The 27,780-nt window shown below is 40.3% G+C and overlaps 1 protein-coding gene across 2 annotated transcripts in view; it reads right to left on the reverse strand.

Moving 5' to 3' along the window:
- The window catches only part of LOC122562514 (phosphatidylinositol 4-kinase alpha-like), a 176,126-nt gene that overhangs the window by 58,101 nt on the left and 90,245 nt on the right, over positions 1-27,780 (reverse strand). Inside the window, exons 21-33 of one of the 2 annotated variants that reach the window (XM_043715376.1) lie at positions 26,446-26,582; positions 24,304-24,437; positions 24,129-24,211; positions 22,166-22,236; positions 21,928-22,052; positions 20,361-20,442; positions 20,189-20,272; positions 14,219-14,308; positions 12,738-12,857; positions 9,959-9,982; positions 5,893-5,985; positions 4,503-4,662; positions 2,591-2,718 (exon numbers count right to left, since the gene is read on the reverse strand). In XM_043715376.1, coding sequence (XP_043571311.1) covers positions 2,591-2,718; positions 4,503-4,662; positions 5,893-5,985; positions 9,959-9,982; positions 12,738-12,857; positions 14,219-14,308; positions 20,189-20,272; positions 20,361-20,442; positions 21,928-22,052; positions 22,166-22,236; positions 24,129-24,211; positions 24,304-24,437; positions 26,446-26,582 — 1,331 coding nt within the window. The remainder of the gene's footprint in view (positions 1-2,590; positions 2,719-4,502; positions 4,663-5,892; positions 5,986-9,958; positions 9,983-12,737; positions 12,858-14,218; positions 14,309-20,188; positions 20,273-20,360; positions 20,443-21,927; positions 22,053-22,165; positions 22,237-24,128; positions 24,212-24,303; positions 24,438-26,445; positions 26,583-27,780) is intronic. The other variant, XM_043715377.1, reaches the window with a different exon arrangement.

The following is a 27,780-nucleotide window of genomic DNA, read 5'->3' on the forward strand; positions in this document are numbered from 1 at the left end:
ACATTCATATTGATGAAAATGTGGCTGTTGCACACTGACCCTGAAAAGACGTGCATACAAAGCACTGAAGCAGAAATGGTCTGAAATTATGAAATATACCCTTTTCCTCTTTCTCCTCCAAACTTGTTGTAATTCATGCAGGGCACCATAGTAGAAATGTGACCTCACCGAACATGTGGAGTCACTTGAAAACACTCAGCAATAGGGACTGGGATCCTTGCTGTTTGTTATGTACATTAACACCTTGGATGTGAAGGTAGTTGAGTGATGGCACAAAATTAGTGGTGTTGTTGAAGGTAAGGTGGTCTCAGTTTACAGTTTGATGTTGATCACTTAGTAAATTGGGCAGAGCAATGGCAGTTGAAATTTAATCCTGATAAGTGCAAGGTGATGCATTTTGGGCGGTCTAATATTGGAAGGATTTACATAAGGAATGATAGGTCCCTAGGGAGTACTGAAGCACATGGAGATCTTGGTATATAAGTTCACAGATCCCTGGTGGTGTCAGCACAGGTAGACAGTGTGGTGAAGAGGGCATATGGAATGCTTGTTTTCATTAGCCAGCATAGATTACAACTTGATAAAACATTGGTTAGGCCACTGATGGCGTACTCTGTGCAGTTCTGGTCACCACACTATTCCTGATGAAGGCCTTATACCCAAAACATTGATTCGACTCTCCTGCTCTTCAGATGCTGTCTGACCTACTTTGCCTTTCCATTGCCACATGTTTCGACTCTGATCTCCAGCATCTGCAGTCCTCACTTTCTCCCCACTATCAGAAGGACAGGATTCACTGGAGAAGATGCAGAGGAGCTGCACCAGGATGCCTCCTGGGATGAACAGACTCAGTTATGAGGATGGCCTGGACAGGCTGGGTTTATGTTCCCTGGAGCAGAGTAGGTTGAGCAGGATCTGATTGAGGGATATGAAATTAGGAGGCATAGGCAGAGCAGATCATGAGAATCTCTTCCCCACAGCAGACATGTCTAAAACTAGAGGGCATAAATTTAAAGTGAGGAGTAGGTAGTTCAGAGGAGATCTGAAGAAACCCTTTTTCACCCAGAGGCTGATAGATATAATGGATCGTGTTCCTGGCAGTGGCGAAGACAATTGCTCTCACAACATTTAAGAAACAACTGGAGTAGTTAAAATGCCAGGGCACAGTAGGCTAAAGACCAAGTGCTGGTCAATGGAATTAGTATAGTTTATTATTTGTTAGTCAGCATAGACATGATGGGCTGAAGGGCCTCTTTTTCTATGCTGCATGATTCGACAACTCCTAAGTAGTCAGCTTTCCACCCACTTCCCACCCCCCCACCCCACCCACAACCCTTTCCAGCCCTGGAGGAGCAAAATCAACTCAACTACAGATCAAATCAGGAATTTTCTGGTTACTAATGATTGAATGATTGTGCCTTCATTTACCATGTCAGAGAACTAGTCCCACAGCTTCAAATAATGAATCAACATTTTATTAATTTTATGTGGCACGGTGGCTCAGTGGTTAGCCCTGCTGCCTCACAACACCAGGGACCCACGTTCGATTCCAGCCTCGGGTGACTGTCTGTGTGGTGTTTGCATGTTCTCCCTGTGTCTGCGTGGGTTTCCTCCCATAGTCCAAAGATGTGCAGGTCAGGTGGATTGGCCATTCTAACTTGCCCATAGGGATGTATAGGTTAGGTGCATTAGTCAGGGGTAAATATAGGGTAGGAGAATGGGTCTGGGTGAGTTACTCTTTGGAGGGTTGGTGTGGATTTGTTGGGCCGAAGGGCCTGTTTGCATACTGTAGGGATTCTAATTCTAATAAATATTCTAAGCCTTTCTGTAGCAAACATCTATTATAACTTCAGTCGAAAAGTGTGGCACTGGAAATGCTCAGGAGGTCAGGTAGCATCTGAGGAGCAAGAGGATTGACATTTTGCGCATTAGCCCTTCATCAGAAATATGCAAAAAGTGCTCCTCAGATGCTGCCTGTCCTGCTGTGCTTTTCTAGCGCCACACTTTTCTGCGACTGATCTCCAGTATCTGCAGGCCTCACTTTCTCCTAATCTACTATAATTACCAAATGAAAAAATCTTAATGGATCAAAGACAAAATATGATGATCTTTTTCTAAATCCAGCATTTCAGATTAAATCTTTATAAAATAGTTCTGCTATTCTTATTGCTGGCATCCTAACAAAATCACAAGCGTTCAGAGAAACAAGGATAAATGCATTCTAAAAATCAATTCAATCTGAAATGTTCAAAAAGTCAAAAAATAAATATCGCGATGACTGCTCAAAGGCAACTCACTAACTTCTCCTCTCTGCCTTGTGAGTTAACCACACTGTCAGTGTAGAACTAGCTATAATTCAACATGCAGCTACAGATCATGGCCAGATTGCTGCATTTCCAAAATTCAATCTCGCCCACTGAAAGTGTAGCACTGAGTAACATCGTTTTGCAATGTTCAAACTAAAATTCTTGCAAGAAGACAGAGTTGCACTTTGCTTGCCTGAATGACAGCGAATGGTATAGAACAATGAGGGATTGATTTTTGTGACGTGCTTTTAAATAACGACATTAATTGACGGCATAATACTTACTGGAACCTCTATGCCATTCTTTGCAGCCAGCAGCCATTCCCAACAAGCCACAGCAGTTTCCATGCCCAATGCTGTAAACATACGCAGAGGAGCCCAGCACAGATGATGGAGGAGTTGAGGGTCACAAACTGTATCAGGGCCAGAAAAGAAAATGAATGCTTTACATGAATGTGCATAATTATTCATTTAAACAGCTAAAAGAGTTAAACAATCTCAAGTATTAGTGATAAACGATGGAGCTTTAAAATTAAGGATCCAGAGTCGGGTGCAATTATTGATCAAAAACCTTCAGCTTGACTTATATTGCAAATAAAACGGCTAACAAATTATAAGGCCTACTAAATGTCAGCATCTGTTCAAACTGAACTTAAGAGATGCAGTACATCACTACTGAAACATCATCCATTGTACAGATATACTGTTAAATAATTAAAATAGTCAGCTTGAAGGGTCTTGCTGATGTACACATGGAACAATCTGGCGCTCCAGTTGGAACATATGCACTGTCTTTAAAAACAAAATTCTTCTTGCATAGAAATAAAATATCACATTTTGGGGCTTATTTTCAACTCGCCGAGTCAGAGAGATGTACAGCACAGAAACAGACCCTTCGGTCCAACTCTTCCATGCCGACTCTTCCATATCCTAAATTATTCTAGTCCCATTTGCCAGCATTTCGCCCATATCCCTCCAAACCCTTCCTATTCATATACCTATCCAGATGCCTTTTAAATTTTGTAATTGTACCAGCCTCCACCACTTCCTCTGACAGGTCATTCCAAACACACTACCACCCTGTGAGAGAAAGTTACACCCCTTAGGTCCCTGTTAAATTTTTCCCTTCTCATCCTGAACATATACCCTCTAGTTTTGGATTCCCTTACTCTAGGTAAAAGACCTTCACTATGCACCCTAAAAATGCTCCTCATGATTTTATAAACTTCTATAAGGTCTCCCCTCAGCCTCCAGTGCTCCAGGGAAAATAGCCCCAACCTATTCAGCCTCTCCCTATAGCTCAAATCCTCCAACCCTGGCAACATCCTTGTAAATCTTTTCTGAATCCTTTCAAGTTTCACAGCATCTTTCCTACAGCAATTTCCTGTACAGCTGCAATATGACCTCCCAATTCCTATACTCAATGTACTGACCAATACAGGCAAATGTACCAAGTGCTTTTTTCACTAACCTGTCCATCTGCGATTCCAATTACGAGGAACTGTGAACCTATACCTTAAAATCTTTTTGTTCAGCAACACTCCCCAGGACATCACCATTAAGTGTATACGTCTTGCCTTGACTTGCCTTACCAAAATGCAGCACCTCACATTCATCTCAATTTAACTCCATCTGTCACTCCTCAGCCCATCTGATCGAGGTCCCATTGTACTCTCAAGGTAAACTTCTTCACTGTCCACGACACCATCAATGTTGGCCTCACCTGTAAACTTACTAATCATTTATCCCATATTCACATCCAAGTTCTCCCAGTTAATTTATTTAAAACATATCTCATTCTGCATTAGATACTCCATAACAGAACAGGTGGGGATGAAGGATGAGCATTTTTAACTATAAAGTGCTACAATAAAGCTTTATGTGGTTAGCTTTTTGTTCGATGCCACAGGACATTCTAAGGAATAGCTTGACTTAAGCTAAAAGTAAATTAGGTGATCTTCACTGAGGAGGTACAAAACATTCACACTAGGGTTTAGTACTGCTAAACTTCCAACAAGTTCACTCTTTTGACATCAACAATTCAATTATCAAGCACTCAGTTACTGTAAAATAAAGTGCCTTGCCAATTCAAAGGTCAATTTTAATATGACTTATTACTTATGACACAGGTCATGTTATGCAATGCAGCCTATAATTTTTTGTAAGGTAGGATGTATTTCAGTGTTGTATCCCTCACCTTTGCTGCTGATAAGCAAAGCAGTAAGGTTAAACATGGATTGTGTGCAAGCCTCACTCTCAGCTGATTCCAGCGCATCATTAAGTTTTTTAATCATAACTTTGTTCAGGTCGGACTGCTGTCGACCAGTTGCTTCAGAGAAATGTATCATGCCTGCAACCTGTGGAGAGGAAAAAAAAACTGAAGTACCCCAAAATATTGTACAGGTGGCAAATGTACATCCCTCATGACAGGAAATAAAATCATCACTCAAATTCAGCAAAGTAGCTTTGGACTACTCAAGTCACAATTACACAATTCTAGCAAAGTTTTAGAGTAAATTACAATTTTTTCCTGGTTTCACCTTACCATTGTCTCTTTTTCTGAATTAAAGGATTCCTGCTTTTCTTTCGGAAGGTGCTGGTATACGACAGGGCATAGCATGCCTGCTCCTGTCTTTCCACATGCTTGAGGAGAACATGTCAGTCAGATAGGTCCAGTCTAGTGCACGCCCGCCAAGCCAGATGCTGGAGTATTCAAGTCTCACTACGGGACCAGGGCATATAACCTAGCTAAAATAGTGCAATGCCAATGGTAGTGCCATGTTGTCAAAGATGCAATCTTTCCAACAGGATGCTAAACTGAGAACATATCTGGCTGCTTAGATAAGGTGAACAATCCACTAGCATCATTCAAAGCAAATTTCTACCAGGACCTTGGCCATATCAATCAGCACGGTCAAAACAGATTAATTTTGCTCATTCCTTCGATGCAGAAAGGAATACCCAAACATGATCTTCTGATGTCTATCATGTGATCTTTTCCTACCCATAGGCATAATGCAGGATCATACCAACATTGTAACTCTGGGCAACAAAAGCACTCAACTTCGACTGAGAGAATTCTAAAAATTCCTCATCAACACTATCTGGATGTGCAGATGTAGCCCAGCAAACCATACTGCCTAAGCTGATAAAACCTGACCTTTTAATTGCTTTTACATAACGTGATCTATGTCCTCACCATCTAGTCATCCTGTATGTCCACATTTAGGTGCATTAGTCAGAGGGAAATGGGTCTGGGTGGGTTACTGTTTAGAGGGTCGGTGTGGACTGGTTGGGCCGAAGATCCTGTTTCCACACTGCAGAGAATCTAATCTAATCATAACAAGTGACTGGCACATAAAATATTTCACGGGATAAAACCCACTTTAGGCCATCTTGAACTATGGTGAAACATCATCAATAACACAACTTATTCCTTTATTTGTTTCTGGGCTATCCTCACAGAGGTTTAAGTACAACATTTGCAGAGTGCAGGAAACAGGTAGATTTCCTTGATTGTAATTCCAAAAATTAAGAATAAGAAAGAAAGAAGATGATAAAGGAATAGTTTTAAATGAATGATATACCTCTCCTGCAGAGCGATTGCGTAGATTGAGGGAGGACATAAAGCTAGAGTAGTCCTTCTTCACACAAGCAGGTCTTTCAGTTAGTTGGGTTGCCTGCAGAGTAATGCATAAACATGTAAAACAGTCTTGCTGTAAGGTGCTTCAAACAGGAGATGAAAATTGAAAACATTTACAGACAGAAAACAACCTATGTTTTCAAATTTTGAAACTCCTGTGACAATTCTGGAGAAGAACATAATTCTGATTTTTCATCCAAATGTTAGCCTGTAGATAACACATCGCTATCAATATGATATAAATTCCAATTGCCTTCATTAAAATTTCAGACTCCTGTTCAACATTACTTCTGAGAATGAGATACCACCCGAAAGGATTGTCCAATCAAACAGAAGCAACAGACAAATCTGGGATCACAGCTGGGTGGCAACAGCTCAATCAACACTCATTAAGTTTGAATATTGTGTGATCATTGCCACACATCCTCCTCGTATTTGTATCCCATTATGTTTTGGAACAATGCTGAGAAGGCATTGAGGATTTACAGCACAGAAACAGGCCATATGGCCTGACAACTCTGGGTCAGATACCCAACAGCTGCCAGTTCACTTGGTGAGTGAGTGGCACAACATGGCATTCCCAGGAGACCCAAGGATCAAATCCGACTGCTGATGATGATGGGATATTCTTACGATTTGCTTTAAAAGCTAGCAGCGATTCTTGTTTATCAAACAGTTTAATACAATCCACAGTAAGTAGAATCAAAGTGCAAATTACCAATAGTTGGCACATTGTGATCTATAAACATAAGTGGACTATTAACAGGTCAACTCAGTTAAAATAGTAACAAATGTAGTTATCAAATAGAATGTTCAATGTCAGAACTTTCACAGGATTAAAAACATTTAGTCGCAGAACTTTAGTTGTTAAAGTGAATAGTGAGACAAGCTTCAAGATCACCAACTGGTAATAAAATTATACCATGTTACAAAGTACGAGAATACCCAAAACCAACTAATGTAACCCTACCCTGCTCTCGGCACTGTGAAGCTTTGCTTCATTCACTTCACGCTGCAGCTTTCTGTTAATTCTCCTGCTCATTCAAGTTTCCACGCTTCATTGTTGAAAATATTTGTATCCAACCACTTGCCTTTTCATGATACACAAGCCTGGAGGTGCATTTACAAGGAATTTCTTTTCCTCAATATCCACCCAGTGACACCATGCACCAGCTGGAAGTAATGTTCGCCAGGTCAAATGCACCGTCCAGCCCCAGGATGACAGGAACTTCTAGTGTGGCCTCAGTCATGCTAGCCTTTAAATCTAAAGGACTGGAGTATAAGGATGCAGAAATTATACCGTGATTGTACAAAACCCCACTTGGAGTACTATGGGCAGATCTGGGCACCATATGTTAGGAACAGTATATTGGCCTTGGAGGTAAAACGTAGGTGTATAAGAACGATAACTGGATTTCAGGGGTTAAGGAGAGATTATACAAGTTAGGCCTGTTTTCTTTAGAATTTAGTAGGTTAAGTGGTGATCTGATCAAAGTCTTCAGCATATTAAAGAAAAGACAAGGTTCCTAAACTGTTTTCACTGTTTGAGGATTTTAGAACCAGGGGGCATAGTCTGAAAATTAGGGCCAGTCCATTCAGGAGAGATGTTAGGAAGCATTTCTACACACAAAGGGTAGTAGATGTTTGAAACTCTCTTCCACAAGCAGCAATGGATGCAGGATCAGTTGTTCATTTTAAATCTGAGATAAATAATTTTTTGTTAAACTAAGGGTATTCAGGATTATGAACCAAAGGCTGGTATATGGAGATAGGCCACAGATCGGCCATGATCTCATTGAATGGTGGAACAGACTTGAGGGGCTGAATGGCCTACTCTTATTCCGATATCCTTACATCCTTTGTGGCTTGGAGACAAAAGACACGACATAAATACGAGGTGTTTTTTTCCACTGATACCTGATAAATCTCTCCTATGAATGATTACAATAATTCTCTAATCAACCTATCCACACCTCAGAAGCAGATGAGACTTAAATGCAGGCCTGCTGGATCAGAGATGAGGCCTTTACTACTATTCCACAAGATCTCCTATAATAAGCTTGATGCATCAATAACTTACAAATTACAATATTAATGGTATATTGTTTACTGTATTAATATTTTATGAATCTACTGTACTGGTATTTTATGTAATACATATCGTTAAATTCTTATAGTGAAACTTGATAAACACTTACCTTGTTGTTATTTTATAAGCTTTTGATAATATTGGTTTTGTAAACTCAATTGGAATTTCATAAATATTTTGTAAATGCCTTAGAAGTGATATTTTTAAAATGCCTACACAATATTGATGCTTAATCACCCCCAGTGCTAATATCTTGCTTACTTCCTTACGAGTAACATTATTGAATAATGTAAAGTGCAGTTGGATGATAATCTGAATCCAGGGCCAGATTGGTTTTATAATACGTGCCCCACTGGCAGGCAGTCGTCTAACATTTCATCAATGCTGGTCATCTGAAGGCAACAAAACAGCACATCCAAAAACATTGACACAAAACAAAATATTTCAAAATAAAATATTTCAAACCACTTTCTATCCCACCACCTGTCACACTTCCAAGCAGTTTGAGAAAACAGAATAAGCAATTTATAACACACATCATTTCACAAAAGACATGGATAATGAAATGGTAATACATTGCATTGGTTATTCTACTGCTGTGCGCCACAATCCGTTGAAAATTGGATAACACATCCATGACTAATTTTCTGCCACATGATTGAGTGTGCCAATTCATTCTTTACAGAACTTATTCTGTGTTGATGGTTTAAGATGATACCCGAAGTAAACCTTTCCACATGTGTTTGTTTAGAATATTAGAAAGCGAACTAAAGCAAAATGTAATGTATTTATTTCTCTGGTCCTCTATCCCCATCTAATAAAGGTTCTAACTCTCTTTAAGACACATTTATTTTTCGTTCTTCCTCATGCAAGAGGCCACTCCTAAATACCAGCCTAACGTGGTATGACGGCACAATATACAGCAGTGGGAAGTTTCAAGACCGTGCTCAATCATGGTACTCATCTCAGTAGCTACGTGAGCAATTTGCAAACACTTCCCAGCAATAAGTGCAGCTCTCCTTAACTTGGGGATTGCCAAAGACAAGAGCAGGGCCCTTACTAGCAGCTGGGAACAGCCATCTTGGTACATACTATGGTTAAAAACACAGGACTATCATTTGGACACCAGGAGGCGTGTCGTCCATTATGTGTATACCCAACAAGTAAGTCTTTCAACATATGTGAAGTTCAGGATGGGGAATTTTAGGGGCTACATTAACTGATCTGAAATGTGCAACTGCTTTTGTCAGTTAAGACTCATTATTCTTCACTTTTGAATAAAGATCAATGTTTTTTTGATTAGCAATGCAACAACATTCTTTGTAAATCACCAAAAGGATGTGTTATAAAAGGCTTCACTAGAATCTAAAACTAACTCAGATAGGAATTAGTAGAAATCATTAGAAATGATCAAACCCGATCAAGAAATGATCTGCCTAGTGATTTGAGAGTATCAACCACATGGATCATGAATAACCATTGCATTTAACCCCAAAATCATAATTAACCAGTAAAGATATACAAGGCAATTGGAAATGCACTCTCATATACCAAGTCTGCACTCACTAATGTTCCAACTTCCAAAATTCATGTTTTAGCTTCCATTTGAGTCATTCTATTGTTAAGTAAAAATGCCACATTGTAAACGTATCGCCTTTATAAAGTCATGATTCCATTTCCAAAACAATTACAATTAGAATTTTGGTTTTGCATGAGGCACTTTCCATTTTGGACGGGACAACTGCTTGAAGGCAGCTGCATTATAATGCAGAATTTGAACTTTAGAATTGTTTTTCCATCACAATTGTGTCAAATCTCTGAGCACATACTTTACTGGCAGTTAATTTGCATCAATGAAAGAAATGAGAAGCTAAAACTCTCACAAAACGAGTCAAACGTGCTGGTTATTGCTACAACAAACCTGGATAACAAGGAAAGATGGTGGCTGTGGAGGTTACACACAATGCAGGACAATCAGTGACATGAAAAACAGGAACAGCCACATCACAAGACTAATTCATGGGGAACATAAAACGTAGAAGAAACCATACAAACACATTTCACTGAAAGATTGAAATTAAACAACAGGGCCCCACTGTGCAAAGTGATATGATACCCAGTTGTGAGCAAGTCTGCCTTCAAAGTGATTTATGTCAAATGAAACAGCTCAATCTGTGATGGTTAAAAGAAAAAAACCGGGGTGGGACCAAATGCTCTGACATGGGCTTTGACGTGATTCATCTTTAGTTAACTGTTCACATATACTCTCAAAACATGTTTTTAATGGTTACTGGGGTGACAATTCCAACAGACACCCATTCAGTAACTCACCCAAGTGACATTATTCTTCTGAGTTCCGAACACCACATTTTAGCATTTGATCACAGTGGGGTAGGGGTTCACACTGCAGCCCAGCTCAATATTGATTTTCATCCATCTGTATCACATTGTACAACAGAATGCAGTCAGGAATGGGAAATAGAGTGCTTTCAACTCCTTAATCTAATTAACCCAGATAATATCTTAGTTCAGTCTGAGGGGAGGGCATCTCTTGGTCAGGTAGCATCTGTGGAGACAGAATCAAAGCTAACATTTGCACCAATGACTTGACGTCAGAACTTTGAAAGGTTCGGATTAAAAACCTCAACTTGACGTATTAATGTTTCTCTCTGCACAGACTTTGCCTGACCAGCTGAATATTTTCACCATTTTCAGATTTTATTTCAGATTCCCAACCCCCACAGTATTGTGCTGTCACATAAGAGATGAATTTCAGTATTTGCAGGGTCAATGGATAAACTTGATGCGAGCTGTGAATGTTTGATGATTAACTTTAGGAAATGAAAGGCCTTCTGCTTGCTTTATAACATCGAGATTGGCACAGTGGATGTCTGAAGAAGGGGAGTATTTTACTTTGAAAGCACTGCATTATTAAGACAGCATGTTATGGAAAAGCTGAATATTTAAGCTGTTTCCTGATGTCTGCAGTGCTGGCGGCTCTATAATCTTAAACAACTGGCTTAATAAAGCAAAACTCGAAATGTATTCCAACACTTTTTTTATTTAAAGATAAGCATGAAATATTAAATTATACGCAATGGCGAAAATTGATCCAATATTCCAAAACTGGAGTTAAATTATATCCTACAACTAAACTTACAATTCATCTAGCTAAATAAACAGAAGGTGCTGCTTTTGTAGCCCATATATGTTTTAGCATGGCCCAGTTGTAACCATCTGATTGAAGCTCAATACACCCTGACATGTTAACAGCTTTCCTCCCCACAAATGATACTGAGCTGCTGAGTGTAACTTCAGTTTTTTTCTTTATATTTCAGATTTCCAGCATCTGCAGTATTTTGCTTCTTAATTAAAACCATTTTTCTTCTTTGGTATGTAATCAGAAATTGCTGGAGGAGCTCAGTAGGTCTGGCAGCATTTGTGGAGAGAGAAACAGAGTTAATGTTTTGAGTCCAGTGACCCTTCCTCAGATTCTAAAGGAGAGTCACTAGGTTTGATAGGTTAACTCTGTTTGTCCTTCTGCAGATGCTGCCAGACCGACTGAGTTTCTCCAGCAATTTCTGCTTTTATTTCAGATTTGGAGCATCCAGTGTTCTTTGTTTTATTGTGGTGCTCCTGGCTATCTTTTCCCATGCCAGATGCTGCACACATTTTCTTGTTTGAGAAACTAGGAAAACAAAAGTATTTCCAGAAATCTGTTGACAAAAAGCACTGAAAAACAGGTTGCAATGACTGCACTGTTGCTTTTTCTGGGGTAGTTGTTTCTCTTTGAATGGAATCTATTGAAAGTATTTCCCCAGGGTGGTTGCAGGAGGATTCCAATTTGCAGGCTCACCTTTGTTAAATTAAATTGCAAACATGATTCAAAGCCGATGATAGTTACATCTTAGCAATGTAAATTCAAACTTCAATTTGGCACAGATGTTTCAGTGAAAATTGAGATTTAAATTGCTGCTATAAAGTTACACCCAGAACTTCACTGTTAGAATAATGAATTCTAAATAAATAAAGAGTTGAGACAAACTGAGACTATTCTCTTTGGAAGCTTAAGGAAAAATTTGTTAGAGATGTTCAAAATAATATAGAGTAACTAAGAAGAATTTGCTTCAGATGGCATCAAGATCAATAAAGAGGGACTTAAGAAAAATGCGAAAGAACTGGGAGGTGAAACGAGACTATATTTTTATGCAGTTTAAAAAGAGTGGTGAAAGTAGATTTACTAATAATTTTCAAAAGCTTGAGGGGGATGCAAACAACGTGAGGGAATGGGGCTAATCTTTCAAAGCACAAGCACAGGCATAAGGAATGGCCTCTTTTTGCACCATATCATGGTGGTTCTTAAAACTAACAACTGTTAGTTCTCAGTGCAAAGTCAGCTGCATTCAGAGATTTGTTGGATGATCTGTAATTGTAATTTAAAACTGCAAGACCTTCAATGCCTTCTTGGATGAGATTTGTCTCAGAGAAGGGCAGGTTTTTGAAGGAATCCATGATTGGGAAGTTGGCTTGTTAGCACAGTGGGTCACCACATTTAATTAACAGGAAATGGAGAAATAAACAGCAAATCATGGAGGGCTTAGAGCTGGAGACACATTCAATTTTACACTATTATTCCTCCCCCGTACTATCAGGAGCAATTCTACATCATTCATTACCAATTCTGTCCTTGCTGTACATACCCCTAGAGTCGTGTTCTGTCTGTTGTAACTCGCAAAGTTCAAGATACTTTCAGTTGCCATAGCAAGGCCAGTGTGCTGAGACAGACCTGACACCCAATTCTGATGCTTATTCAGATATTCCTGAAAAACAAAAAAAAAATACAGACCACTCCTCACACAACAAATAACAAAAAGTGAGGATTAACTTTAGCTATGTAGTATAATTTCAGAAATATTCGCCACATGGACACTACAGATTTTGAGTTTCCAAATATTCTGCAATAGGAGGGCAGTTGAAATGAAAGATCTGCCACAATCCCTCTTTAGTCCACAAGATGGCAACCTATGCCTATTAGATGGGACACTTGAACAGGAATATGAACATGCAGTTCCTCGATCCTGCTCTGCTATTCAATTAGATCAAAGCTAAATTATTTCTCATTTCTATTTACTTGCACTGGACCAGTATTCCTCAATACCACGGAGGACGGAGAAACTCTGTTACTCTCAATTTGAAACCTCAAATGACACAGTGCCAACAATGTTTAAGAGCAGTTTCACACCTTCACTGTCCATTGTATGAAGAAGTGAGTCCCAATTTTATTCCAGAACAGCCTAGCTCTAATGTTAATTTTTTTGGTTCTAGACTCCCCAACCAAAGTACATTCCCCTCGTCATCCCCTGCTGTTTTAAACACCTCAATTAGGTCATTCTTTAATTCACTATATTCAAAAAGGAGATAAAATTGTGCTACCTTATGAACCCTTTAACTACAAGCATCATTCTGGTAAATGTGAACTGCACCCTCCCAGATCAATATATTCAGAAGTGCAATGTCCAGAAATGAATGTATATTCCTGGTAAGTCTATACAACTGACGTGTAACTTCCCTCCCTTCATATTGTAGTTCACTTGGGGTCACAGCCCATATTGCTCAAACTGATTGCTTCTTGTAACTGAATATTAGCTTTCTGTAACGTACATATAGACTCTTAAATCCCATCATTTAGAGAATATGCCACTTTGCAAATCTGGGATCCGTAATGGATGACCTTCCTAGTCCCCACATTGAATTCCGCTGTCCACAGTTCGATCCAATTACTAAATCTAAGCAAGTTCTCATACAGCCTCTCTCTCTGCACTGCCTACTGTGCCTCCTAACTTAAGGGTGGTCAGCAAAGTTGTAAAGGTGACTCTCTGTTTCAACATCTAAGTTTCTGACAAACATAGTGAACAGGTGAGGGAGGCCTCAAAATCCTTAGGGTTGCACTAGACACATCCTGCCCCTAAGATTAAAAAGCTACTCTTTTCAGCAAATGTTTTGATCATTTGTCTGGATATTCTTTCTTAGGCTTGGCACCATCATACATCAGTGAACATTGTAAAGGTGCTATCTAAATTTAGACTTGTTGCCAAACACCCAGCCCAATTTTCATTCAATTGATATCTCCGGTTCCGTGTGCATTCATTTTCTTTTGTTGCTAAATGAGCTGCCAGTTTACCTGGAGATGGGACTTGGTAACAGTTGGAGCCCATTTCATTGCCTCCTGAAGGATTCCACCACAACGAGCAGCAAAATCTCGGACAATGCTCTGAGGAGGATAAGGAGACAGATGATTAGGTTTAACACAAAGATAGGTGGAGGGACAGGTAGTGTTGAGGAAGCGGGGAGGCTGAAGGAGAACTCAGACAGGCTAACAGCATGGACAAGGAAGCGGCAGATGGAATACAAGTGGACAAGTGTGAGGTTATGCACTTTAGCAGGAAGAACAGAGGCATAGACTATTTTCTAAACAGAGAAAGGCTTTGGAAATTTGAAGCATAAGGGCACTTGGGACTCCTCCTCAAGAGGACTTTTAAGGTTAACGTGCAGGTTCAGCTGGCAGTAAGGAAGGCAAATACAATGTTGGCATTCATTTCCAGAGGATTGGAATACAAGAGCAGAGATTATCTGCTGAGGCTGTCTAAGGTTTTGGTCAGATTGTATTTGGAATAACGTGAGCAGCTTTGGACCCTGCATCTAAGGAATGGTTTTGCGCTGGCCTTGGAAGAGGTCTAGAGGAGGTTCACACGAATGATTCCAGGGATGAAGGAATGTGTCATATGAGGAGCGACTGAAGACCCTGGGTCCATACTCAGTGGTGTTTAGAAGGGTGAGGGGAAATTTGATTGAAACTTACAAAATGCTCAGAGACCTAGATAGAGTTGATGCGGAGAAAGTGTTTCCACTCAGTGGAGAGGCTAGGACCCAAGGGCACAATCTCAGAGTTACTGGATGAGGAGGAATTTCTTCTGCCAGAGGATGGGGAATCTGTGGAACTCACTGCCACAGAACTCAGAGTGGGCCAAGTCATTGAGTGTACTTAAGACAGAGATAGATGGGGTCTTGATTGGTAAGGGAATCAAAGGTTACAGGGAGAAGGCAGGAGAATGGGGTTGAGAAACATATTAGCCATGATTGATTGTGGAGTAGAATCTGTGGGCTGAGTGGCCTGATGCTGCTCCTGGATATTATGGTCTAACCGGGGTAATTTATAACTACTCTAGTGCAGAAAATATGGTGAAAGCCAATTCAATAAATAATTTTAAAAAGGAGCTAGACAAAAATATAAGGATAAGGAATGCTCAGGGTTATGTTCAAAAAGCAAGGATGGCTGACTGAGCTCAATGGTTTGTTTTGAAGAGGCTGTACAAGGACAATGGGACAAATGGTCGCCTTCTACACTAATTCTATGGTATCTGCACGTGTTTTGAAAAATATTATTTGAGCACTAATTTATTATAAAACATCTTCTGCAAAAGTCATATAAATAACAACTTCTTTGCACAAACAAAACCAATTCCTTTGTACATTATTCCTCATAAATACATTTGCTTCATGTGCAAATTAATCATTAAGTGATTAATATTTCCTATGGAATCTAAATGTAACTTCTTTTAAAAAAAATCACTCATTTAAAAACAAAAGGGAAAATCAAGAACACCGCGGGGGAAATAAAAAAAAACATTAAACTGTCAACTTCAATTCAGCCAGAAGTAAAGTTGGAAAATTTAGACACTCTGTACTCCCAAACAGCAAAGGCATAACATCAGATCACTGTTGTATTTAACAGCTGGCTTATCTTGCGCTCTGTTTAACCAGGAATGGTTAGTGAGTGTAAAACATAAGTCGGAAAACAAAAATATGATTCCCTAGAATTAAAATCATAATCTTTCAGGGAAGTGCAATCATGCTCTGAGCAAATCCAAGGCTGAGATCAAAAGATTTTGGGTACAAGGGAATCAAGGATTTGGAGACAAGGCAGGAAACTAGAATTGACATAGATCAGTTGTGATCACACTGTAGGGCAGAATAGGCTTAAATGGTTGTGTTGCCTACTCCTGTTTCTTATGTCATGGCTTGAAATGTACAGTTGAGAAATGGTCTGGAACAAAGATGATTCATTGCAATGTGGTGTGCTGTAACAGAAAAACAGCAAATAGCATCGCGGTAAACCTTAAGAAATTAGAACAAAGCAAATGTTCCTCTGAATGAACTAGTAATATTGTCAGTGTAGATAAGCATTTTTGCAGTCTCATCAATTCTCCACCAAGTGGCGAGAATGCACAGCTACAGATGTGACGGCGTTAAATCACTTCACAATGAGAAAAAATCCCCTTGACAAATCACCTCAGAGGCATGGCAGAATTATGACTGTCCAAATAAGACATACAGAGATCGGTTAAACTATTTTTACAAAAACTTCAACAGCTTCTGTTTTACAAGGTAATTAATTCTGGGAAGGCAAAGCAGGTTGCCAACAGCACAGAGAAAGAGACGGGGTGGGGTGAGGGGGGGGGGGCACTCTAGTGGTGGAGTAGAATTTGAATATTTCTTTTCCCGTAGGTTGATGATGTATATACAGTTTCCAGCCACCTGGATCTTACATGAAGTTCAAAACCATTGCTCTAATTAACCTGCATAATATCTGCACATCACAATGTCTGCACAAGATAGCATTGTGTTGGGAGATAGGATTTGCTAAGTGAGCTCTTTAAAAAAATAATCTAGGCTCAAACAGCAAAACGGAACACCAAATAGGAAACAGAAGGTTTAATTGAATTAAACTGAATAAACTTTGAGAACCAGACTACCAGGGGATGGTGGGCAGCATTTGCTTCATGGTCAGTGGTTTGAAGCAAACTTGGGGTTTGACATTTGGCAATCAATAAGAATTCCTGGTCCAGCAATGATTCAACTAACAAGTTTTCATCAAATCCTTCCACCCATCCTTGTCTCCATAGTCTCCTCTAATCCTAGGAGTTCCCAAGAAATTAGACAATGCCAGGTCTGAGCTCCTGCGTTTTCTCAATTTCCTTCACCTCATCATTGCCTTCAGCTTTCTGGACTTTGGTCTGCAATTCCCTCGCTAAACCTCTGCCTCTCTCTCCTCCAAGACATTCAGTAAAATTTGCAACTTTCCAAAGATTTTGTTGCTTCTTGTTTGTTTCATTTGTTCAGGAGATGTGGGTGATGTTAGCTAGACCATCATTTACTGGTCATCCTTAACTGGCAAACTATAGGTAGTGGTGAGCTGTCTTGACAGGTTTGGCAGGAGAGGAAGTTTTGCCTTATAGAATAATCTAGAACTAGGGGCTACTGTTTAAAAAAATCAGAGCCCTTATTTAAAATAAAGATGAGGTGATTTTTTTTTTTAACTCTGAGAGGGGCATGAGTCATTGGAATTCAACTCCTGAGAAGGTGGGAGAATTCGATCCTTGAATATGTTTAAGGCAAAGGCAGACAGTCTTCGCTTAGGCAAGGCTGTCATGAATTGGCACGAATACGGATTTGAGTTTATAAACAGATCAGTCATGGTGGAGCTGCTTTGATAGGGTGAATGACCTTCTCTTGCTCCTTGCTCATATATTCTTGAACCCCATTACTTGGGATATGGGGACTCCCATGGTGATAGTGAGAAGGGAGGGTTCCAGGATATTGACCCAGTGACATTGAAGGAATGGTGGCATACTGCCAAGTCAGGATGGTGTACGGCTTGGAGGGAAACTTGCTCCTAATAATCTGCTGCTCTAGACCTTCGGGAAGGAAAAGGTTAATGCTTTTGGAGGTACTGTCAGTGCTCCTTGTGGATGGTGTACACAGCTGCCACTGTGTGTGTCATTGGTGAAAGGTCTGAATGGTAAAGGTCATAGATGAGGTTTCAATCAAGCTGCTTTGTCCTGGATAGAGTCAAACTTGTTGAATATTGCTGGAGAGCTGCACCCATCTAAGCAAGTGGACAGGATTACATGCCTTGTAGATGGTCGATAAATTGGGGAGTCAGGATGTGAGTTACTCACTGCAGGATTCCTAGCCTCTGACCTGCTCACTACAGGATGCCTAGTCTCTAACATGCTCTTGTAGCCACAATATTTATATGGCTAGTTCAGTTCAGTTCCTGGTTAATGGTAAAGCTGAGTATGTTGACAGAAGATTTAATAATGATAATGCCACTGAACATCAAGGGGTGATGGCTAAATTGTGTTTTGCTAGAGATGACCAGTGCCTGGCACTTGTCACGCCACACCTCGATGATGGCCTGGTATTTCAGTATCTGGCTTTGTATCTGAGGAATCACAAATCATGCTGAACATTATTCAATCCTCAGTGAGCATCCCCACTTCCAATCTAGTGACAAAGGGAAGTTCATTGATGAAGCAGCTGAAGCTGAGGCCCAGGACACTACCCTGAGGAATTTCTACGGTGCTGGCCTGGCTCTGAGATGACTGACCTCTTGCTTTGTACCAGGCATGACCCCAGCCAGTGGAGAGTTTTCCCCCGGATTCCCATTGACAACAGTTTTTTTTTCTGGGTTCCTTGATGTCACATTCAGATAAATGCCGCCTTGCTGTCACAGGCAGTCACTCTCACCTCACTTTACTTTTGGAATTCAGCGTCCTCTTTTTGAACATGTTTGAACAAAAGCTCTAGTGAGGTCAGAAGCCAAAAGTCTGTGCCAGATTCCAAATTAAACATCAGTGAGCAGATTATTCGTTAGCAACTTGACCCTTTCCATCACTTTGCTGTTGATCAGGAGCAAATTGACAGGATGGTAACTACTGTTGGATTTGTCCTGCTTTTCACATACGGAAAACGTTTTTACTTTAGCAGATGGATACCAGTGTCGTAACTTTGTTGAAAGAGCTTGGCAAGGAGCGTGGCAAGTTCTGGAGCACAAACCTTCAGTATTATTGCTGCAATGTTGTCAGGGCCCACAGTTTTGGCAGTATCCAATGCCTTCAGCAGCTTCTTCCGATCATGTTCCAGGCTTTGTGGAGCTTCCATAGTCTGTTAGCTGTTTAACTTGCCACCAACACAAGGCTGAACGTGGCAGCAGATGATCTGCTGGTCAGGGGATCGCTTTGCCTTGGAACATTTTATGATTAGATTCCCTACAGTGTGGAAACAGGCCCTTCGGTCCAACAAGTCCACACCGACCCTCCGAAAAGTAACCCACCCAGACCCATTTCCCTCTGACTAATGCACCTAACACAATGGGCAATTTAACATGGCTAATTCACCTGACCTGCACATCTTTGGACTGTGGGAGGAAACTGGAGCACCCGGAGGATACCCACATAGACACGGTGAGAATATGCCCGAGGCTGGAATCGAACCTGGGACCCTGGTGCTGTGAGGCAGCAGTGCTAACCACTGAGCCACTGTGCTACCCTATGACATTGAAGCAGCTATGTAAATGTTAGTTGTTGCTGAGTCCACAATCCTCCCAAGGCTTCGGGGAAGCTCGAGACTAAAGTAATACGAACATGCAAACAAGGAACAAGAGTCGGCCACTGAGTCCTCCAAGCTTGCTCTATCATTCAATAAAATCGTGATCGATCGGATTTCACCTCAACTCCACTTTGCTGAATGTCCCCAATAACCTTTCATCCCCATGGTCATCAGGTTTAAAGATTCCATACCTACTGCCGTCTGGGAAAGGGAATTCCAAAGATTCGCAAAGAAAAAAATCAAAATCATCATCTCTGTTTTAAACTATGGCCCCAGTTCTAGATTGTCCCACAAGAGGAAACATCTTTTCCACATTCACCTGGTCCAGTCACCTCAGGATCTGATATGTTTCAATTAAGTCACCTCTGACTTTTCTAAACTCCAGAGGATACAGACCTAGCCTGTCAAACCTTTCCTCATATGGCAATCTGGTCATTCCTGGTGTTAGTCTAACAAACCTTCTCTGACTGCTTTCAATACATTACTGTCCTTCTGTAGTACAGTACACAGGAGCCCAAATGTTCTTCTTTGGGAGCGGGAAGAACAAGAGGAGATGGGAAATGGAAAGAAAAGTTTATATAGTTGAACTAATCAAAAAATTATTAGATCAGTTTACAGGCTGCCCAGCGGAAGAAACCAAATCATTTTTATTTCAGCATCAGACAAACATTTATACATTGAAAATGAAAGATAACAGTACCTCTCTGGCTTCATAGGTATCAGGAACAGTGATTCTGTAAGGGGTATCGAGTATATCATAATAAGGCTGATCCTTGTGGATGTCCTGCAAAGCAAACATTTATCTAATCTCATTATCTCTTATTGTAAGAACATTCTTCTGTGTGGTGAGCTTTGTTGACTAAAGTCCTTACCGCACTGAGGGAAAGAGAAAGTGTCTGAAGAATATCCAGCATTGTTTTTAGCACAGTACCACTCCATAACAGATGTGGGAATCTGAAATCAAAAACAACAAAATAGAAAGATAACTTTAAAAGGAGAAAGGTAACAACAGAATTTATGCAATGCCTTTTCAAGCTGTAGTTACGGCAACCAACATGAGCATACATGTAGACAGTAAATTTTCCTCTCTTCAAATATATCCCCTTCCATTAAAAATTCTGTTTCTGGCTCAGATACCACAGATGATATGGGTCAAAGTCAGATAAAACAGCAGGATGCTGATCAGCAGGCTTGGCACATTTGGAGTCTTACTTAAGGACTGAATACCCGCTATTCAATTCCAATGCTCCTGACTTCAAAATCTGTCACATTATTGCAGGTACCAGGGTCAGTTTTGCTTCTCAACCTATGTTCTTCACTTCACCAAGGAAGATCGACTGTAGTTGTGAATACATTTGGGAGTTACAAAACAATGCTTACTTTAAAACAGCGTATTGTTTGATACTGAATAGTTCATGGAATTACACAAAATGTACATCACAGACACAGGTCATTCAGCCCAGCACAGTGAATAATAACATGCAAGCTTCCATCCATCCCTCTTCAATCTCATCCTATCAGCTTAATCTTCTTTGTCTTTCTCCCTCATGTACTTATCTACTTACCCTTTAAAAACAAAAACACTTGAAGTGAGCAATTGTCCTAAACAAAACAAGACTGGAAAATAAACAATGGAAAATGAGATGGTAAATTAATTGAATAAGTATGTTGCGTTGGTCTTCAGAATTGAGGATACAAGTTACAAACCAGAATTAAGTGTCAATCATGAAATGGGAGAAGGAACTCCAGAAAATTAGAATCACCTGGGAATTCCCAACTAGCAAACTGTTTGATGCGCATGTCAATAAGCTTCCCACAGAGTCCTGATAGTTTTCACCTTATGGTCTTAAAAGAGGTGGCCAGTGAGATATTTGACGTACTGGTTTCAATTATGATGTGGAGGTGCCTGACAAAGGAGTAGCGCTCTGAAAGCTCATGTTTTTAAATAAACCTGTTGGACTGGAACCTGGTGGCGTGTGTCTTCTGACTTGGTTTCAATTCTTCAAAATTCACAATACTCCAATTGATTGGAAAAGGCAGTGGAAGCAGTCTTTGAATAATTTTAAGGCAAATGTATATGGAAACTTGATAAGCAAAGGGGTGAAAGGTTATTGGGACAAGGCACTAATGCGGAGATGAGATTAATCTCAGATCAGCCATAATCTTTGTGAAGGGCCTAACACTCCTGGTCTTAATCCATAGGTTTATAAATGCAATTCAGTGATTGGAGCTACTCCTTGTTGTGGTGAATTCCATATTCCAATCACTCACTACGTACAGAGGCTTCTCCTAATTGCCTTTTGGATTTATTAGTGGCCACCTTAAATATGTGAGCCCTAGCTCTGATGTTACTCAGAATGCATGAGTTGTTTTCAAAGCAGTAGTGCATCCAGTTACAAAATTTAAAATGAACAAAATGATCTCTTTGAAAGGTCTTACTTATCTACCAAGCCAGACAAGAACTTGTCAGCAACCCTTCGAATCCTCTTGTGAATATGGTTGAAATTCACCAACAGGAATTGGGCATGTTTCTCCAGTTCTTCCTCATTTTCTTTTGTTTTGGGCTGAAGGGGGTAGAATCAAGGGGCTTCTTTGTAAAGATTTGCCAACACAGATTCTTGTAAAATGCTTCAAAATGGTAAGTAAAGACAACTGGTTAAACTAAAGCATTTGGTACCTTGTCGGCCATAACGGAGAGAAAAACATCAAACACTTTATCGGCTACTGCAACCACACATTGCATCATTCCTGCAGAAAACAAGGCACAAAAATAAATTAAATTTCTTTACAAGAGACTCAAAAGAGGCCTAACTTTCAGGCTGAGGAAAATGCTGGGACTAAATTGAATCACTGCTTCCAAGAGCAAGCACAGGCATGAAGGATCAAATTGGTCTCTTTGCTGTTCATTTCTGTGACTTGATGGAAAAGTCTTTGAATTTACTTAGCACCTTTCATGACCTCAGGGTATCCCAAAGTGCTTTAAGGCCAATACAGTACTTTTCAAGTGTAACGAGCATTATATCGGAGGAAAGGTCTTTAGCAGAGCTTGATTAGACAGACTAGTTGGCAGTGAAGAAAGACCAGCCCAAGGAAAAGCTGACCTGACTCTAAGTGAATTGAGCTAACACCTGAGATAGAATTTGGTCTGATTTATTCCTCCTGCTTTATTCAACAGGTGAATAGCTGAAAAGGTGTTAGGACAATCAGATGCTGATTCTGCAAGGTGACAAATTGTAAATTACATGGAAACTGACAAATGCTTTTTTTTTATCAGAGGCAATTCCATGACTTCAATCCTCCAGTAGAAGAACCAATTCACAAGTGTTTGGACTCTAAGGGCCAGGGAAAGAGGATTTTCAAAATCAAGAACAGCATTAAAAAAGGAGGCAGCAGGGGAGTTTACAGGGGAGAAATTGATGAAGAGAATGCATGCTTTTATATGAAGGGCACACAAATATGAGCGTCTGTACAACTATTTTTTTTTTCAACAGTACGCAAAGTGTGGATCTCAGTTGATATGTTTACCTCTCATAGAAGTTGGTATGGACTAGGCCAGACCACTCAAAACATTCTGAAGCAGGCAGCTCAGACCATAAGTTTGCAATTTATTTCGGTAAGTGTACAGCGAAAATAATCCGGATTACATTAGCAAGGTTGACTACTAGATCTTAAAATAGACAAAAACTTATTCACAAAATTACACAAAGAACAGAATAAAGAAACCCGACAAAACTCAACCTATCCAACTAGACTTAATTATGCTGTTCTGAATATACACAACCATCCCAATAAACAAATTTCCTTTAAAAACCAGTATAAATGGCACACATGCTTACAGGTTGAAGTTAGGAGAGTTTCCACACAGCTCACTGTTGACCTTCTCACCATGTCATGACTGAACCAAAAACTGCTCAGCTCAGCTGGAGAGATGACCACTCCCCTTTCATTATACAGATCACTTCTAAAACATGATCACTTTGGCCTGAATTCTCATCTGTTTACATATAAACAAAAGGCCTCTCAAAATCCTTTTCCTCTCTGTACCAAACCAGACTGATTGGAGTGCGACCCGGTTTATTATCCCTCTGAAAAGAAAATCAAGGACAGAGTCTCCTTGAGCCAAGGAACAGCTTTTAGAAAAAAAAAGGGACTAGCTTTGTGACAAAGTCACACAGACTAGTTTTGGCTACTGTTGAATAAAGCTACTTCAAGCAGCAGGAATAAATCAAACCAAATTCCATCTCAGGTGTTAGCTCAATTCACTTAAAGAGAGACTCACAGAGTATGAAGAACAAGGCGATCTGAAGCAGATTACAAGACAGGCTCATTGTTGCACTCTCAGATCCCAGTATTATGCTCATAGACATGGGGCAGTGGGAGCCAACTTTTTATTGCTAAATGCAAAAGGAAGTTATTGACAATACTAACTGAGCACAAACCTACATCAAAACTGAACTTTCAATCATCCCCTACAAAAGTAAAATAAATAAAATAAAATAATATGCAAAACATTTTGAAGCTAGAATTCTGAAATAAGAATAAAGAAAGCCAGAAAAACACTCAAGATCTCACAGCATCTGTGATGAAGTGTCAACCACTTGAAACGCTTTGTCTCTGCAGATTTGTGTTGATATGCTTACCTGCCTTGTCCTTCTGAATAGCTTTGTCCTCTAAATATCGAAACATGACTTGAAATCGGTCCTGGTCTGTAGAGCGGGATACCCTGTAAAGAACACGTTGTTAATTAGCAGTTATTCCGTGCAGTCTAACTGCAGAAAAGCGCTCATGCATTTTACACGATAAAGTTTCTCACACCTCATATACTCCAATCGGTAGACAGAGAGCAGATAGGTTGACATGGCAAAATCCAACTTGTTAATGAGGGCAGAGACTTCGGGGGGTGGATCCAGGAGATTTATGATGGTGCTTCTTAGTTCATTCAGTTCAGCCTAAGAATGATAAATAAATGTCATGCTAATTTCTCAATACTAATTTAATAGGTAATTTGAAAAGATACTAGAAGAATTGCAGTGAAAAAGGACAGTAGAGTACACACATGCTCCATTGTGTTCTAATCTAACACTTATATTCCTTACTTTTGAGAGTCTCAAGATCAAATTTTAAGGAGCTTGATCAATTATGGTGCCTGTGTATTTAGCTATTTTCTACACTACTTCCATAGCACGTCTACTTGGTTTGACCATAATCTCCCCTCAGTCCCTTCAAAGTAGATGAATCCCTTCAAAGCAAAGATAATGATCACACGTTAGAAATGCCTAAAGTTCAAATGCTCTTGTCACTCCCAATTTCTACCAAACCCAACAAAGTTTGGGTACAACAACATACATGCCCCTCACAAAAGGACAGTCCCTTGTTCTACCTGAAATGACCATTTCTGAAGTGATTTCTTGTGAGGCATGCTAGTGACATGTGGCTGGCAATTAAGAGTGACAACTCAGTGGTACAGATAGATTGGTTTGAGGAATCTCTGATTTTAGAGGAAAAAAGTAGAAGTGCAAGGTGATGGGGACATGCACCACCACTGACTTTAAAACAGAAAATGCTGGACTTTTGTAACATTCAACCATGTTTGTGAAACGGTTTTTTTTTAATTTGCATCTCAATTTGAATATTTTCACCAAGTGACAATCGAGCATTTATTGAATTGAATATAAAGTGTATAGTGCCATTTAAGAAAATATTTTCGAGACAAGCAACATAACTTGTACAGCTTGCTCCAAAAGCAGATGACATTGGGATGGAGGGAAATTAAAGACAAGATATAAAAGAATTTCTTGACATTTTTAAGACTCGCAGCAGCAGCATTTCAAAATATCTCCTGAATGTTTTCATTATTGCTAGTTATCATGTAAGGTATGTTCTGAGGGAGCTGTCACTTGACTCTTGTTTTCTGAAAGAGGATTACTGGCTACTGCATAATTAGAGTCAAAGCATGCAAGGAAGCAATTCAGCCTATCATGTCCCTGCTGGCTCTTTGAAAGAATTATCCAGCTTGCTCGACACCCCTGCTTTTAAATACCACCCTCCTTATGAAGTCTATATCCAATTTCTTTTGAAAATTTACTTTTTCTCATTCCTTATTTGAAGAAAATTACCTATTGCTCACCAGTTACTAAGGCAGAGGACTGCTTAAGAGTTTCTACAAAATATATCAGAGTCATTCTGACACATTCCAAAATTCAAAGACGCCAGAGCATCCTTTGTGTGTCATCTATGGGTCAGTGGATAGCACTCTCTCATCCCAGTCAGAAAGTGAAAATTCAAGCCCTAATGCATAGCCCTAAGCACAAAAACCTGACAGCGCACCCTGGTGTAGTACTGAAGCAAGTTGAGGATCAGATTAAGTTTTAAACGGACAGAATGTCTACTTTGTCAGGTAGATCTTGCTATTTGGAATTGGCTGCTCATTTCCTACAATGTAACAGTGTCTGGGGTCCACAGCTCAAAAAGTACTTTGTTGTCTGTAAGGTATGTTGGAATGCCCTGAGATCATGAAAAAGGCACACACAGGAACTTTTATTTCTTTTTGTGAGTTTCTGCCGTTCTTTTTCTGCATTTTCATAGATGTTTGTTGCAGAGCAACTTGAGTTTCTCATTAAACTAGGACCTAGGCTTATTACACTGAAGCCTCTTCTTTCCCACCACATGTAACATATCAATCCAGATTGGCTGCTGCCCTTCACATTGACCTCAACATGCTGCAACTAAAAGCTGTGGTCACTTGTCTGCTAAATTTCACTCTCCTCCCTTGTGGCACAACAAGCAGGGTTTCCTGAATCACTTACCCAGCAGCTGAGCCAAGAATGAAACTTTCAGAGAGAGAATCTTTACCCTGTGCTGCCATCAAGTACACGAGTACATACTGATGCTGAATCACAATGTCCGAGACTAGCAAATATTTTGTTTCGATCACTAGAAAAATGTGGGTGTTCTTACCGGAGAAACGGTGTCATTCTTCAGGGCAGAGTTATACTGCAGTTCTGAACGTAATGGCTCTCCTCCAGGAAAGGTGAGCAGTGGGGACTTGGTGGCTATTTCACACACTCCCTCATACCACTCCTCTGGCCACAGGCCTGCAGGAATACATCATTATCAATTGGAAATATTGGCTTTAGTGAAAACAACCTGGGGCAATGTCAGAGAAGCCCTAAGTGAGGTATTACGGCTTCCGACATTAAACAGTATTAGAAAGCGCTAAATGACAACATTGCACAAAATCAAACTGGATGACATGGATTAACTGGATTAACACACACTGTCAAATCTTATGATCAGTAATGATTCATTATTTGTAATTCAGACATGCATTTTTGAAAAGAATTATTTAATTTCTCCCTCAACACTGGTGTTCCTATTTAATCTAAGCATTCTGTGAGCAAATTCTGCACACATGAAGTTTATTTGTACATACTTTAAAATGTTTAAATTAACTTTGAAAGAAAGTGCGATGCCTTTAGTTAACAGGGTGAGTTACAAAATGTGCAAGTAAAGTTGCCATAATCCTACTGCCCCATAGGGATGTTCCCTCAATCCAGTGAGAGATGACTTTTGGTGGTTTAAGTAAAGTTGCCATAACCCTACTGCCCCATAGGGATGTTCCTATGAGAGATGAGTGAGAGATGACTGTTGATGGTTTAAGTTGAGGGTTACCATGCTTCAGGCAAGGGGAGAGGTTGAGGTTGAGAAAGAGTCTCCTTCATCGTAGCAACAGCCAGAGCAGGAATTGAATTCATGCATCACTCTGCATCACAAACCAGCCATTCAGTAAACTGAGAGAAAGCAAGGACTGCAGACGCTGGAGATCAGAGTCGAGAGTGTACTGCTGGAAAAGCACAGCAGGTCAGGCAGCATCCGAGGGGCAGGAGAATCTGGGTTGTGGCTGAGAGATAAATGAGGGGGGGTGGAGTTTGGGGAAAGGTTGCTGAAAAAGCGTTAGATGGATGAAGGCGAATTCATGCATCACTCTGCATCACAAACCAGCCATTCAGTAAACTGAGAGAAAGCAAGGACTGCAGACGCTGGAGATCAGAGTCGAGAGTGTACTGCTGGAAAAGCACAGCAGGTCAGGCAGCATCCGAGGGGCAGGAGAATCTGGGTTGTGGCTGAGAGATAAATGAGGGGGGGTGGAGTTTGGGGAAAGGTTGCTGAAAAAGCGTTAGATGGATGAAGGCGAGGGAAAAGGTGATAGGTCAAAGGGGGGAGGTCCGGAGGGCAGTACCGCCTTGGGTGTGTGTGTGGGGGGGGGGGGGGGTGTTAGGACTTTGCGGGGAT

The sequence above is a fragment of the Chiloscyllium plagiosum genome, chromosome 25 (genome assembly GCF_004010195.1).
Source record: "Chiloscyllium plagiosum isolate BGI_BamShark_2017 chromosome 25, ASM401019v2, whole genome shotgun sequence".
Taxonomy (NCBI): Eukaryota; Metazoa; Chordata; class Chondrichthyes; order Orectolobiformes; family Hemiscylliidae; genus Chiloscyllium; species Chiloscyllium plagiosum.